The following is a 15,398-nucleotide window of genomic DNA, read 5'->3' as shown; positions in this document are numbered from 1 at the left end:
CAAAAAACTTTTCTGACACTCTTCAGACCATGGGACAGGATTCGGTGTATCTTTACATGTTAATGCTATCAACGGTTTTGCCAGCAAAGAAAAACTCGGGATCCAGTGCCTACAGTATGAAGTAATGCCCAAGAAAGCACGCACTTCTCTCTGTGTCCTTGGCACGCTTAATTGTGCAATGGCCTGGATTCTTTCTGGGGTCAGCTTCCTTCCCTCCTTCGATAAGAGATGACCTAAATAGGTCACTTCTTGTCGACAATATTGCAGTTTAGAGAGAGACACTTTGTGATGAAAGGCAGACAAATGATGCAACAATGACGATGTAGCTCCTTTACAAATCTCCTCAGTATCTGCGGCGATTAATAAGCCGTCAACATACTGAATAAGGGTAGCACCACTAGGTAAAACAAGTGCATCAAGCTGCGCTTTTAAAGCCTGACTGTATATTGATGGACTTTCGCAGTAGCCCTGTGGAGCGCGTTTAAAACGGAAGCTTCGACCTCCTAAACAAAACCCAAAAATATCCCTGCTCTCCTCTGCAATCGGGACACTAAAGAAAGCATTCTTTAAATCGATCACTGAGAACCAAGCAGGGGAAGCTGGGATCATAGTTAACAAGGCAGTTATATCAGGGACCACTGGGAACTGTGGCACAACTATCTTATTGACCTCTCTAAGATCGATCACAAACCTGTTAACGGGTGGCTGAGAAGGGTCAGTACGTTTTAAAACAGGCAGAACCGGACTATTGCAAACGTTGCCTCTTGTCTCTTCAATTACATCCTTCTCAATTAAATCATAGATAATTGCTAACAACGCTTTTTCACCTTCATGAGAGATCTTGTACTGGGGAATGCGTGGCAATTTAACATTGGCTTTCAAAGTGACAACATACGGCGGTATTTCCAAAAGGCCCACATCATTAGGGCCAGTGGCCCAAAGGGCATCAGGAAGAGACGACAATTCAGCTGGCAGTTTATTCTTCGACAAATACATGGGAGAAATCACTTCCCTACCCAGTGTAAGTTGTACTCCCGAGGGGGAACAATATAATGTCGCATGTAATCTTTTTAACAAATCCAATCCTAACAGGTTTTCACCACATCCTGTCATTAGGATAAGGGGTGCTTTCAGCTCACAAGGTCCAACAGAAAGGGCCATAGGACTTGAGATCGGGTTCCTAACCGGGGCGCCAGAAAAACATACTGAAACATTCATTTTGCCAGACAAAGGCGCGCCAGGGAGTTTTGAGCGCATAATAGAACTCTTTGCAGCACCAGTATCCAGCAGAAAGGGCTCTGTTACACCCGCTGTAGTCACCTTAACATACGGTCCGCTCTGATCCACTGGCACTGAAACAACTCCCTCTCTCTGTCCATGGCTGTCCTAGTAATCATTACCTTCCGTATTATCATCTTCTACATAATAGTCATTATTATAGTACTGCACTGTCTTGCCAGTTGCATTGGCTTGCTGATCAAAACTATTTATCGTATTTTGAGGCGGAAGAGGACGCGCGTTCTGGGGAACATTTCCACGCCCTCTACCTCTTGGAGCTTGCTGGCCACCTCTACCTTTTGCGCCATAAGCATTATTCGTGCGCTGCAACAATCTAAGACAATTATTTTTAAAATGACCTTCCTCCTTGCAATATGAACACTGATTGGGACCTATAGGGACACGTGGTTGATAATACCCATACATTTGCTGATTATTCTGAAACTGTTGGGGTTGCTGATAGATACCCTGGGTTTGCCTATAATTATTCTGACCTCCACGTGGCGGATAAGCCTGCTGTAAAAGAACCTTCGTTTTTAATTCTTTTGTTTTCTTGTCTGTTCTATCCTTCTCATCTTTATCCCTATTTTCGTAATACTGTGCAGTAGCCAGTATTTGCGCTGAAGAGGAAACGGCCCAAGAACTCTCCGAATCTTTTAATTTGTTACACAACTCTGGAAGCAAATTATGCACAAATTTATCAACAAATAACCGTTGGCCACCTTCTATACTCATGTCTTGACCACTGTGGTCGATAAATGTCTCTTCAAACCTGGTGAAGAAATCAGACACTGTTTCATCTTTCTTCTGTTTGCATGCGGACAATTTATCCCAATTTACACGTATTGCGGGCATTAAAGTTTTCATATAGTTAATTATTCTACCAGGGAGTTCTGCTACCGCGGGCTCAGGCTTGGCACCACCAACCTGTCTATTGTCTGCATTAATGATATGAGCCCATGTGTCACCTAGTTCTGCAGCATGATCTGTATTACGAATCAATCCCCACAAAGGCTGTGGAACAACATTTCCGAACAACATATCTATGTCAGCTAGATTCATGACACATGATTCTGCAGTCTGTGATAACTCCTTATAATATCCTGCGGGGTTCTTACGGGGGTCAGGCAATGTCTGCTTAAGCGCTAAAACTTCAGATCGCTTCCAGGGAACATGTACCCAAACACGCTGAAAATGAGCTGGCATAGCAGCAATACCATGAGCGGCATCAGCCGCAACAGCTTCCTTCCATACCGGAGGGACTTCTCTCATAGGGTACTGTCGCACCTTTTTACCGGAGGAGTCAAGCCCAAACAGTGACTGAGAAGGATCCTCAATCCTAAAAGATAGCAATGTCGCACCTGCTTTCCTAACATCGGGACCCACAATCGTACCTTTTCCAAATTCAAATCGCACTTGACACAACTCCTGCGGGCTTGAGTCTAAACCATTATCTTCCAATTCCTCACAGAGGAATTCACACATTTTCTCAAAAACGTGTCTCTGTTTTGGTGCTGCCCACTGATGAAAAACATTCACAACAGACTCTACATCATATCTTGAAGGATAAACAATCCACTTATGTGCCATGTGGTCCAATACTTCTTTCTCTCCAGAACCAGGCAGCTGACTACGCAACTGCTTACGTTGTGGACCAGGGGTCGTACTAGATGACCCAAAGAGGGGTGATATAAGACTAGTGACTGCACTAGCTATTCGTTGTCGTGTAGAAGGAGAAGTTGAGGCAAGAACCGGGGGAAAAACAGAGGGAAGAAAAATGGGTGTAGATACAGATACAGGAATAGTAGCAGGTAGGGCACCAAGGGAGGCAGCTGATGTGCTAGGGAAAGTCGCAGGGAGCGCAGAAGAGGTAGGTAGCAAAATCGGCATCCCTTGGGAAGGCTGTGCTGCAGGGATAGGAGCCGGCTGAGGAAGAGCTGGCGGCTGCGGGAAAGCTTGCGGTGCATTAGCTGGAGGCTGTACATTTAAGGGTTGCGGAGGCGCTGTAGCATTTTGCGCATACGGGGGTGGCGAACTTACCAAATGCGACATTAGGGGGTCTTTCTCCTTTTCTTTTAACGCATCTTGCTGAAGGGGCGGCAAAACTGGGTAACATTTATCAATGACTAGTTTGCGTTGCCTGTGCAACTGCTCATTCATTTGGTCCTCTTCATTATCTTTAAACTGCAAAGCTGCTTGCATTATCGACATACATCTCTCTCTTTTATTTTTCTTTGCTAATTTAATTTCTTTTTGTTTGGCTTCCTTTCGCCATAGGCGGAAAGAATCAAACATCGCCGGCCGGGCTTTCTTCTTGAATAATTTAACTTCTAGGTTATCTAGGATTTCTGTGTCGAAACTACCATTTTGGGGCCATTTTAAAACACCATCCTTCCCGGTGTATCGGGTCCACACTTCATTATACGTAATGGGGCCCACGCCATGTTTTCACATAAAGCTCATAAGTTGGAGTTCCAATTGGAGGAACCGGACACGAATCCTCTAATCGGGAATCCCTTTTACAACCAAAACAAAACAAATTTCCAAATATACTAGAACCAGGCATCTTCGCTCACTAGTCTAGTTTCAAACTTCAAAGGATTATCGAATACGATAGTCTCGTGAATACACGAGTCCTTCGGCACTTGCAAGTTCCAAATCAAAGCGATCCCGAAGGATACCAAAATCCCGAAGGATACCAAACAAACTGGGAGACGCTCCACTTATACTTAACTGAGGTATCGATGACTTCACCAGAAGACTCTCTCAATTGTTTCACTCTACCAAATCGTCAAGGGTCCAAAACAGGGCGATAGTCAGGGCAGCAGTCCTTCGTAGCCGTCGGGACGCGGAGAACCTCGCAGAAAAGACTTTCGGACCACGTTGACATGCAGGGGTCGATAAAGTGGCGGCCTTCCTCCAGAATTTCCACACGAAGCTCCCCACGAACCTCTGGCTTGGACCAGTACCACTGAAATCGCCCCGAGTTGGGCGCCAACTGAAGTACCGGGAGAACTCGCAGTGTCTGAGTTTTTGCATGTTGGAGTTCCCAAGTCGATTCTCTGTAGGAGACGAGTTGCGCCTGGATTGCTGCTTGGGATTCCTATATGCCTTTCTCCAGCTACCTCTCCTACCCAAAGTAGTGAAAATGATCAGGAAAGGTCAGGCCCAAGTCATTTTAATAGCTGTGAGAAGGGCGAAGAGAGTGTGGCATCCAGAACTACTGGCCTTCGGGAGGACCTGAAGTACCGGGTTTTTAGAACCCAGCGGCGCAGGGGAACACACCCTAAGACTTCGGGTTCTTCCTGTTTCAGACCCACAGAAACACAGTCTTCTAGATGAAACCAAAGATCATATTTATTGGCTGCAGACCAATCACAGGTATCCGAGAAGCACAACACGATGTATGTTCTCAGGAGACTGCTCCCAACCAAAAACCAGTCTTTACTTATATACACAAAATTACGCTCTCTGCCACACAGCCCCTATTTTACAAGTGGTCATCCACATATTTTAGTTTCAAAGAAACAGCAGAGCCATAATGACAATCCCACATTTCAGTTCATTAAGCATAGTCATTTTACCCAGAAAGGCTCAGAACCCTCATCAGATAACAGCGGACCCAAATAAACGGGCACCTCCTGCTCGTAAAACAAGCCATAAAGTAGGAAACAGAGTCAGGTGTGAAATAGCTTAGTCAGAGATCGTGTGCGAACAAGGACTTTATGATGGGTCGAGCCCTGATGCTAATCACATTAGGCCGCGAGGAAAGGAACTGGCCGGACAGGATTGACCTCGGGCAGCGGAGTCAGTTTGCACAGGTCAGAGAGAAGTCACAGAAGGTGTACGTGTCCTTTAGGCCTAGGCATGGCCTTAGAGCGCAGCCTATGTGAGGGCAACCACAAAATGGCTACTGTTCTAAAATGGAACCCAAAGGGTTCAATATGTGGTATCGTATGCACGGTGAATTCATCAGTGAAACATGACGAAAACACTCATACATACCGCATTTCTCATATGCGGTTCGCTGATACTGAAGTCGGCATGGTAGGGCCATGCTTCCAACATGGTTCCGAAATTTACAGTACCACAGACCTCCTGTTGCAGCAGCTGGCCCTGCACAACCGTCTCCTCCATATATGGAGATTGAGCAGCGACAGTGATGGCTTTTGATTTTTTCTTGAAACGGTTGGTGTCATCTTGGCAGCAAGGCATCCCTCCACTAAAACTATGTATATAGGACGCTGGGAGAAATTTATGATTTTGGTGTTCTTCCCGAAACATTCAGCCATTACATGCAAAGTTGCCTGACATTTTATTTTGGTGCCTCTGTGGCAACAGTTGAGGGTCTTCTTTCATCCCTCCCAGACTTTCTAAGATTGCCCGATCAGCCTTCCCTTTTGAAATCACCCTATTGGATGCGATTTTTAAAAGGGCTTATCTCCATGTTCCTGACAACCTCTTCTGTGATGCTGCAATGGGACCTTAATTTGGCCCTCACATATTTGATGTGCTCTCCTTTTAAATCGATGCATAGCTGTTCTATCTGCTTGCTCACCATAAAAACAGTCTTCTCATTGCAATCCTATCTAACCGGGGAGTGAATGAACTCCAGGTGTGGTCCGTCCAGCAGCCATCCGCATCTTTTTGCCTGGACGAACTGGTGCTTCGAACAAAGGCATCTTTCTTACCAGAGTTGGTTACGCTCTTCGACATAGGGCAGTCCGTCACCTTGTCATCTTTCTACACTCCGACTTATCCCTCCAAGGAAGGAGAATTACTTCATTGTCTTGATCCTAAGAGGGCCCACAGCTTTTACATCAATCGGACCAGAGAAGATTAATTGGACAGTCAATTGTTTTTGGGTTTTCTGGGGCCTAAAAAGGGAAGTGTTTCAAAAGCACCCAATGGATTTTCTTGTACAGAAAGGTCTGCTATGGGTCTGCCAGGAAGCAGCCTTCAGAATGCTTGGGTGCTCACTCCAACAGAGCAAAGGCTGCTGCAACTGTGCTGGTGCAATGTTTGCCAGTCTTGGACATGTGCCAGGCTGCTACAAGGATATTGATCTACACTTTCATGAAAATCTGTTGCCTTGTCAGCAAGGTCCAGTCAGATGAGCACTTTGCCTGATCTTTCCTGCAGGATTTCCTGGTCCGAGTCATTCCACAGATCCACCACCACCACCTGAGAAGGTACTGCTTTGGTATCTATTCACAAGTTGCGGAATCTGGCGTTAGAAATCTCTGTTAGCAGAACAAGTTACTTACTTTCTGCAACACCTTTTTTGGTAGAGATTCTCTCTTACCACAGATTTCTCGCCAACCCACCCTCTTCCCCGTTCTGTGGAATGGACTCAGTCTGTTAACAAGATCCCAACATTAGAGATCTGTACACTGTTGTATTCTACTTTTTATGGGCTCTGCATTCTATGATGTGGACAGAGATCTGAAGAAACTGATGTCAGCATGCAGTTGTGGGATGGATATAGTAGCCCTTATGACACATCTGCGGCAGGACGGACCCAACTGTGAACTGCATGACACCACCTACAGGCGCACTGGATCTTCCGGATCCAGTCTGGTGTTTGGGGAAATTCACAAGGTGAGCAATCTGCAGCAAGATATAATCTCTATCAGAAATGGTGCTTACCGAAGGTAAGTAACTTGTTCTTACATGCCTAATTTATACACTTTTTCTCAATGCAAACAAATAGAAGACTGAAAACATGATGGACCAAAACTACAGACAGTCGTTAATGAGCTGATACTAGCTCTTCCCTTGGAAAAATGTGGGAAGACCTTAGGAGATAGAGCCAGTTACTAAAACTGCTTAAGCAAGTATACAAACAAAATCGTAATTGTTAATACAAACAATGTGATAAATCTATGTTTTCAGTTCTGTTACTGGGAGTTGTAAACTTTGTAAAACTTCTGTCACCTCTGCACTAACTTAGGCCGAGCAAAAGGAGATTCAGTAGCAGGTAGAGCAGTGCCGCAGTTTATGATTTCCTGTTTGATCTCATTAAAGGAACATAATGGAACACAAAGACAAGAAGATAATAGTTTTCTTGTGAACAACCACTATGTTAACCTACCAAAAACACTAATTTATGTTTCTGAAAAGCCATCCTCTTTAATTGCTCTCTTGCCCAAATGGACTGTGAAGTTAGTATCCTGTAGAAAGGTGTAGGTGTGATGTGGAAAGTAGAATAGTCATTGTACTTCTTCTGTCTGCAAAAACCCTGGTGATTTTTAATAAATGTATTTTAGAGTGTTTGAAACTAGCAGATGTTCAAACTCATGATGTGCCTATCCTTCCTACTCTTCCCAGACACATGGTCGCCAAAAACTCTAATTTTACAATCGGTGCCTCTGATTCTGTTACAGGCAGTACCTAGCTGTGGTCTTCAAAGACAAGCCTCTGGAATTGTGGGATGTCAGGACCTGTGTGCTGCTCAGAGAAATGTCTAAAAGCTTCCCACCAGTGACTGCCTTGGTAAGGAATAAAGCTCAAGCATTTATGCTGGACAACATCCTTGTCTGCCTAACCCTTTCACTGCAGAGGTGCTTGCGAACCTTTGTGTGGAGCATTTAAAAACAAATAGGCATTAGCTTCTTGAAGTACATGTAGCTCTTTGATCTCTGTGCACACATGCAAACTATGTTTTTTTCTGTTTACTCAGGGCGATGTGTTTGTACAAACCTGCAGCAGTATCTCATGAAGATATGACATTTTTTTATGAATTTTTATTTTTTAAACTAATTTGGTCAAATATTTGTTTAATTTTTCAAATGAACATGCATAAATCACAAAAAGCTAACTAAAGAGATATTACCCTGGATATCTGGAATGTGGCAGTTCCAAATATGTGTGGGTTTTCCTAGGGGAGGTAGTCTGCACAATAAGTTATGTAATATTAACACACATCACTGAATTGTGGCAGAGTGTAAAATGTCTTAGTGATCATGAAGGAAAGTTTCAATTCTACTAAGGTAATGGAGGCAATAATTATGCATGTCTTTCCATCTGTATTTAGCTCAGTAGCCCATTCCAAAGAACACTATAACAATATAACAGCATTGGAAATACATATCTAGTCAGTCCCAAAATGAGATTAACAGTCCACCAATCACAATCCATGGCTTCCGTTCAAAACAGTCTATATGGAAAAGCATGTACTCTTTCTTCGTGCGTATGATTATTCCAGTGGGTCGCCTACTGATAATCTTGCCTTTGTTCTAACCCTGTAACAAATGAATAGCTTAAAATTCCATTCCCAGTCTAGCATCACCAATTTAGCCTCAACAGCAGCCATAAAGAGTACTTGAAAACAATACTTATACTCAATGAAGAAGCCGAAGCAGTAATCCTGGGTGGGTAACCAAAGTCTTTATCTCGTAGGGTGGTATAATCCTCACCTTTGTGTCCTTTATAGAATTGAAACATTCCTTCTCAGTGCCCAGGAAATGTTACATTCTATTTGTGGAAGAAAGATTCAGATTACGTAGCTTCAAAGTGTATTCTGCACCAATGATGCCACACCCATCACTGTTTTAAAATATATATATTTTTTAAGAGGTGTGGTCTGAAAACCAGTCGGCCGCATTTAAGAGGTCCTCTAAAGGCATAATTATGAGTTTGGAAGTCCCAGTGCTGCTAAACTCACGGTGGCGCAGAAGTGGCAGTCTGACCACTGCTGCACCGGTAGTCCAACCGCCGGATTACAGCTTGGGTGGTTAGACCTCCATGGCACCGCCGCAGCTGCCAGGGTGGCGTGGAGGTCTGAGGGCCACAATATGCTTTGTGGTGCCCTGTGACACCGCCAAGCATATTACAACTTTCCTCACCGCCTTCAGGCTCATGGAGGTTCTTACTCCATGAAACTGCTGGCGGTGAGGAAAGAAAGGGGGCCCTACATGGCTCCCTCTAGGCCCTGTGCATGGGGGTGCATGCAGCGGGGCACATGTTGTGTCCCCCTGTGTGCATGCACCTCATTCCTGCACGGCATGGACTGCACAGTCCATGCTGTGCAGGAACATGCAATGGCAGTCCCGTGGTGGTGCAGTTTAAGGCTCACATATGACCCTTTAACACTGCACTGCCAGGCCACCCGCCAGACCACGGTAATACTCGTAATCTGGTGGGCAGAGGGCAGCCTCTTTTGGCAGTGTGGGAGTGGGGGGGGGGGGGGTGGCATAGTGGCCTTCTCCCACACCTACAAACTCTTAATCTGGCCTCAGCACCAATTAGAGAAAAGGATTTGGATTCCTTGGTTCCGCCGACTGGACCAGCTCCTAAGAAAGAGGTATCAATTCCCACCTCCTGCAAAACCCATTGGATCCATATTGCTGAGATGGGTAAAGTAAAGGGTTTATTTGTTTTTTTATTGACAGCCTGGAGTTGTTTCGTCCTCGAGGGTGTGAACACCTCCATCACAGCCTCATACACCTAAGGCATCTCACTGTGCATGATTTTAGATTATTCGGTAATGCTCAGTAATGAACCACCCTAGTATGGGACTTACTGTTTTTAGACACTGTAAATTAAATTTCCTCTGGAGTGAACATCCTAGATGACATCCCTAATCTTCATACTTCTGATACCTGCTTACAGGAAGTAACATTGCCAGCTTGCCTGATTATTCTTTCCTTGAAAGGAGCCAATTGTCCTGCCATTATTCCAAGAACTGAAGGACCGCGTTCACATCCCTCAGACATGAATACCTCAGTTTTGGCATTATTGATAATCGCACCCCTCTAAGTAGCCTGCAAACCACCAAGTGTTCTCCCACTAGTACCCCGTGAAGGGAAGGTGCCCTGTGGAGATGGTCAATTGGCATGCATTGATGGTGCGATAAGCCAGACCTCTGCCAGCAAATTCTGATAGAAAATTCACAATATGTACCATATCAGTCCTCATGGGATACAGGTTCTGTCCCATACACAAACTGGATCATCTACGACAAGTCAAATTGTATCGCTTGACTTTAGACTCCAACCATGCTTTCTTGATAATGTTTGAAGCCTGTTCCAAAAGGCGTGGGATATCCCAGCATCTCCAATAATCCTCCACACCATTAGATGGAGTTTGCCCTCCAGTATCAGTGGCTGTGAGTTGCCATGAACATCCTTCAGAATGTTAGGAGTTTGGGGAAGTAGGATTGGGGAATCTGAAGAAAATTCCAGAAGAACTGGAAATCCAGGTCGTGATCTTCATGACAGTTACACCATCTGTCTCCTGACCTGTGCTGTGAGCCTCAGGATCACGGAGAATGGGGGAAACACATATCTGAGCAGCTGGCCCCAGTCCTGGAGTAATGCATTGGTTGCCTCTGCCAGCTTGCCCTTCCAGTGCTTGAACCTAATCTTTGTTGCTTTATATCTTCTCAGCATGGGGCTTTAGACATATGTGGGTTTCTGTGGGCTCAGGTTGCCCACAGGCTGTAAACTGTGTGCAGTGGATTTATGAGGTTTTAAACAGACCATTGAACTGCCACAACCATATATTTTTTTAATATCTACACATCTAAACGTTTCTATTGCTCGGTGGCATACCTCCCTCGCTCTGATGACTGAATAGGAGATCCACTGAACATGATCTTTATAGGGTGCATAGCTTTTTTGTTTTCAAAACATGCTAATTCTCTCCTGTATCCCTTGTGGAGTAACATATCTCTGCCAAGGCTTAACTGGCATCTGCATTCCCCATGGTTTCTGGAGTATGGAGGTACCAGTCATGCATTGCCTTCAATGGGTATGAGTTTGTGCCGACACACTAAACAACAGGGAATGTTTTTGATGTGGAAGCATCCAAAATTATTGTCTGCAGTGTTTGGGCCCGGGGTTGGCCTGCACCCAGGGATAGATAGCGACCGACCCCAAATATTTCTAACAAGTAGAGATCCAGGGAAATCCAGGATGATTTGGCTTGAATGAATCACAGTACATTTGATTTCCCAGAATGCCCTGCATATCTCAAAGTATGGGGAAAGATCACATTTTCTACATTCTCTGTGACTGTCCAGCTTTTCTACACTTCTGATAAAAATAGTACCTCCGCATTTGTGAAAGGCTATAGTGCAAGACAGGAAGAGGCCAAACCTATAACTGTATGAAAACCACATTTACTGTAATTTGACTTCACAAGGTCACAGTTTTGGACTGCTCCTCTCCATTATGGCAGGCCCACCCACACTTGTGAGGTACTGATTTCATGAGTAGATATTTGGTAACAGTGGTTGCTGGGACTTTTGTTGTTCATCACAAATTCCATCACACAAATGTGAGGGGATTCTCTTTTTTTTAACCAATGTTTGACTTTTGCATGGCATTCTGAGTTGGAAAAAAGTGGTGGCATTCAAGCAAGTCACACACCCAGAACTCCTTTGGGTGTGTGACTTTCAGAAATCCACGTTCGTTATCCCTAGGTGATAGCTGACCCAGGCCCAAATATTGACATAATTCCAAACTTCTTTTTTGGGCTTAATAGTGTTGTCTTCTTCTGCCTTTTTCTTCTAGGATGATAGCTCCACCCATATTTGTGGGGTACTGTTTTAATCAGAATTGTGGGAATACAAAATGCATGACATTTGCTATTATCTGCTGAATTTCCATCTATCTTTGACTTCCTATTGTAAATCTGTCTCCTAAAACGCTTTTTCAAATGCTTCCTCGAAATTACCTGGCATTATGGGTAATCCAGATTTTGGAGTGGTTCAAATGACACCCTATTTGTAAGCTCAGATTCTTAGGGACATTGAGAAAATACATAGTTTGTATTCACCCTAATTTATACTCATTAGAGTTTTTATTAGCTAGTGGCTTATGGTCAGTACACTGTAAAGAAAAATCAGCTGCATTATTGGATCTGTGCATTGTGGGCTTTTGAAGAAACTGCAACCATTATACATACTATACAAACACAATACTTGTCTATAACACATAATTCTTCTCTCCAGCTCAACAGTGGGTGGTTGGCGAGTGTGAGCAGTACTGATCCCCATGGCAATAGATGTCAGTGACTAACTGGAGATTCCTCACCTTTTAAATATTTCCCAGGCGACGGACTGAATCCAGAAACTTTTCAGCAGTAAGTCATATCCCAACAAGTGGCGCCAGCAACTCGGTTTCCTATGTTGTTCCACTTCAGACGTGATGTGTGCGGGCTTAGGTGCCACCCATACGCACTGTCCTCAGTTCCTTTCTTTCTGTACCAACAGACAGGGATCTGGAGCTACCCCTCGTCTCTTTGAGACAAAATTCTGACAACATTTCTACAGTGTGCAAGGGAATATATCACCTTCCAAATCTACAGGGTTCAAACCCTATGGGAACAATTACAAACAAAAGTCAGTGATTGTCCCACATGTGGTTTGCCTACGGCACCTAGGCTCGGACCACAACTCCAAGGCCTTCAGAGATTGTGCCTTGAATCACCCCAAGAGCATTCGAGACCAGGAATTGGAACTGTTCGTAGCAAAGTACTGAAGGTCCCAAGTCAAGATCGGTTGAGGTTCCGGTCCTGCTACCGAGGTTGCTCCTGCTTTAGATCATCTTAATCTAAATCCTTGGACAAATCCAAGAAAACATTTTTAAAAGTCTAAGCATAACTCTGGCCTTTCCTGACTCTCTTGATCCCCAAGAAGGTTCAAGGGCACCATCGTGCCTCCAGGTAGCACTCCTGAAGTTACTCTGAGTCAAAGTCCATTCCGACCATTGTTCTGTGGCAGCCGGATTTTTCAGGACTGCTGGTGACGCTGCAGCAAATTTAGAACATATTCGCAAAGCTTATTGGCATGTTAACTTCCCCCGTGCTGCGCTTACGGGCCCAAAGCAGCTGAAAGGTTTCCCACCTGGGCTTCTACCTTTGGGTCTGCCCTCGGCACCAACTTGACATTCTAGATTCATTCCAGGCTGAGAACTGACACCGGCACCTCAGACTCCAGGCACAGCCAAACTATGGGATCGGAAGTCTCACTGGGCACAGCACAAGGGTAATCTTTTAGATCTGATCTAGATTTTGGGGGAGACTGCAGAGGATCTGCAGTGGTGTCTATAAGACCGCAATTGTCAGTGGCAGGCCCCTCTACTTACTCACCCAGAACACATAGTGATGACTGATGCATCGCTTCTGGATTGGGGAGGCCATCTGAGAGAGGTGGAAATCAAAGGCATGTGATCTCCTGCAGAGGCCAGGCCTCGTATTAATCTTCTGGATCAGTGAGCCATATGCTTAGCGTTGAAAACCTTCATGGCATCCATCAAAGGGAAGCTGGTGAAGGTGCTCACAGACAACACCACTGACATGGGATACCATAACAGGCAAGGCAAGGTGGGGTTGTTGACCTTGTGTCTGGGGGCTTTGCATTGTGACGTGGTTAGACCACCAAGACATTTTTCTGGTGATGCACAACCTGCCGGGTTCCTTGAACGCCAGAGCAGATGAACTCCGTCATTGATGCCTTGCTGTTCACAAATGGCAGTTACATCCAGAGCTAGCGAAGGGTCTTTTCTGCAACTGGGCAGAATTCTGTCTCAATCTTTTCGCCACATCCGAGAACGCACAATGTCAGCACTTTTGAGTTTCTTCGGCGTCACTAGCTCCAAGAGGAACTCAGGACTCCTTTATGCCTTCCTGCTAATCCCTCCCTTCCAGAAGTTCCTAAAAAGATCAAGACCAAACGGGCCCAAGCCGTCCTAGTGGCCCCGGATTGGGCACAGAGCGTATGGTATTCTGAACTTCCGGGCATGAGCATCTGTCCTCTGATTAGGCTGCCCCTTCGGTAGAATCTGCTGTCACAGCAGCAGGGCATGATTCTGCACCCGTACCTGCGCAATACCCTTAATGCTTGGAGATTGAGCAGTGAAATGTTACATGCTTTCAACCTTTCTCATGTTGATGTCCTTTTGGCAGCCAAGCAGCCCTCAATTAAATATGTTTATGCCTACAGTTGGGATAAGGTTGTTGCCTGGTTCACTTCTAGGCAGTTCGACCCACTATAGGCCAGATTTGTGAAAGTTTGGCTCTTTGTGTTGAGTATAGCCCAGCAAGAACTTGCTTTAGGCACTGTTAGAGGGGCACTGTTGGCTCTTTCTGCTTCTTTACGGTTACCGGACTGGCCCTCATTATCAAATCACCAAATGCATTTCATCTAAGGGTAACAAACTATGTTTCCCCCTGCAGTTTGTTGTACGCTAACTGGACTTAGATTTGGTCCTCACATTTATCATGTGCGCTCCATTAGAGCCTCTCCCCAGCTGTTCTCTCTGGCTCCTTACCTTTAAGACAGTATTTCTTGTCACCATAACATCTATGTGACTGGCGAGCGACTTACAGGCACTGTCTCATAAGCCACCCTACACCATGTTCTACCCAGAAAAGCTGGTCTACAGACTCGAGCCTCCTTCGCACTGAAGGTAGTGACTCCCTTTCATGTTGGCCAGCACATCACTCTTGTGATGATTCTTTACTTCGCCTCATCCCTCTAGGGAAGAATAGAGACTTCAGCAGCTGGATCCGAACAGGTTTTTTCCAGTTTCTACATTTATTGCACCATAGATCCCTGGGTGGACGATCAGCTTTTTATTGGACTCTCTGGAGCAAAGAAAGGCAAGGATGTGTAAAGGAGGATCTCGCACTGGATCGTACACTCCATTAAGGTCTGCTGTACAGTTTCCCAAAAGCAGCCCCCTAAAGTTTTGCAGCTTCATTTTACCAGAGCCATGGCTGTTACCACTGCGTTGGTGTGCCTGTTCTGGACATTTTTCAGACTGCTATGTGGGCTCACTCAATACACTCACAAGAAACTATTGTCTAGAACACGACATCCAACTGGAAGATTAGGTTTTACCGCTCGGTCCTTCAGGACATTTTAGTTTGAGCAAGTTTACAGGCCCACCTACTAGAAGGTAATGCTCTGGTATCTATTCAAAAGGTGGGGATCTGCAGTTAGAAGTCTCTATCAGAATGAGCATGTTACCGTTGGTATTGCTTTTTATGGTAGAAACCATCTAACCACAGAGTCTATGAACTGGGCTCTTCCATATTATAAGGTTATATCTTGGAGATCTGCACACTGGTCACGATTGATTTGATTTTGGCTCTGTCTCTGTGGGCGCGTA

The 15,398-nt window shown here is 44.9% G+C and overlaps 1 protein-coding gene across 2 annotated transcripts in view; it reads left to right on the top strand.

The window, feature by feature from the left end:
- The window catches only part of WDR11 (WD repeat domain 11), a 671,833-nt gene that overhangs the window by 416,162 nt on the left and 240,273 nt on the right, over positions 1-15,398 (top strand). For both annotated transcript variants that reach the window (XM_085602786.1, XM_085602777.1), the window contains exon 14: positions 7,665-7,773. In XM_085602786.1, coding sequence (XP_085458912.1) covers positions 7,665-7,773 — 109 coding nt within the window. The remainder of the gene's footprint in view (positions 1-7,664; positions 7,774-15,398) is intronic.

Source organism: Triturus cristatus, chromosome 1_2 (genome assembly GCF_964204655.1).
Source record: "Triturus cristatus chromosome 1_2, aTriCri1.1, whole genome shotgun sequence".
Classification (NCBI taxonomy): Eukaryota; Metazoa; Chordata; class Amphibia; order Caudata; family Salamandridae; genus Triturus; species Triturus cristatus.
This window is presented reverse-complemented; position numbering and strand designations above follow the sequence as displayed.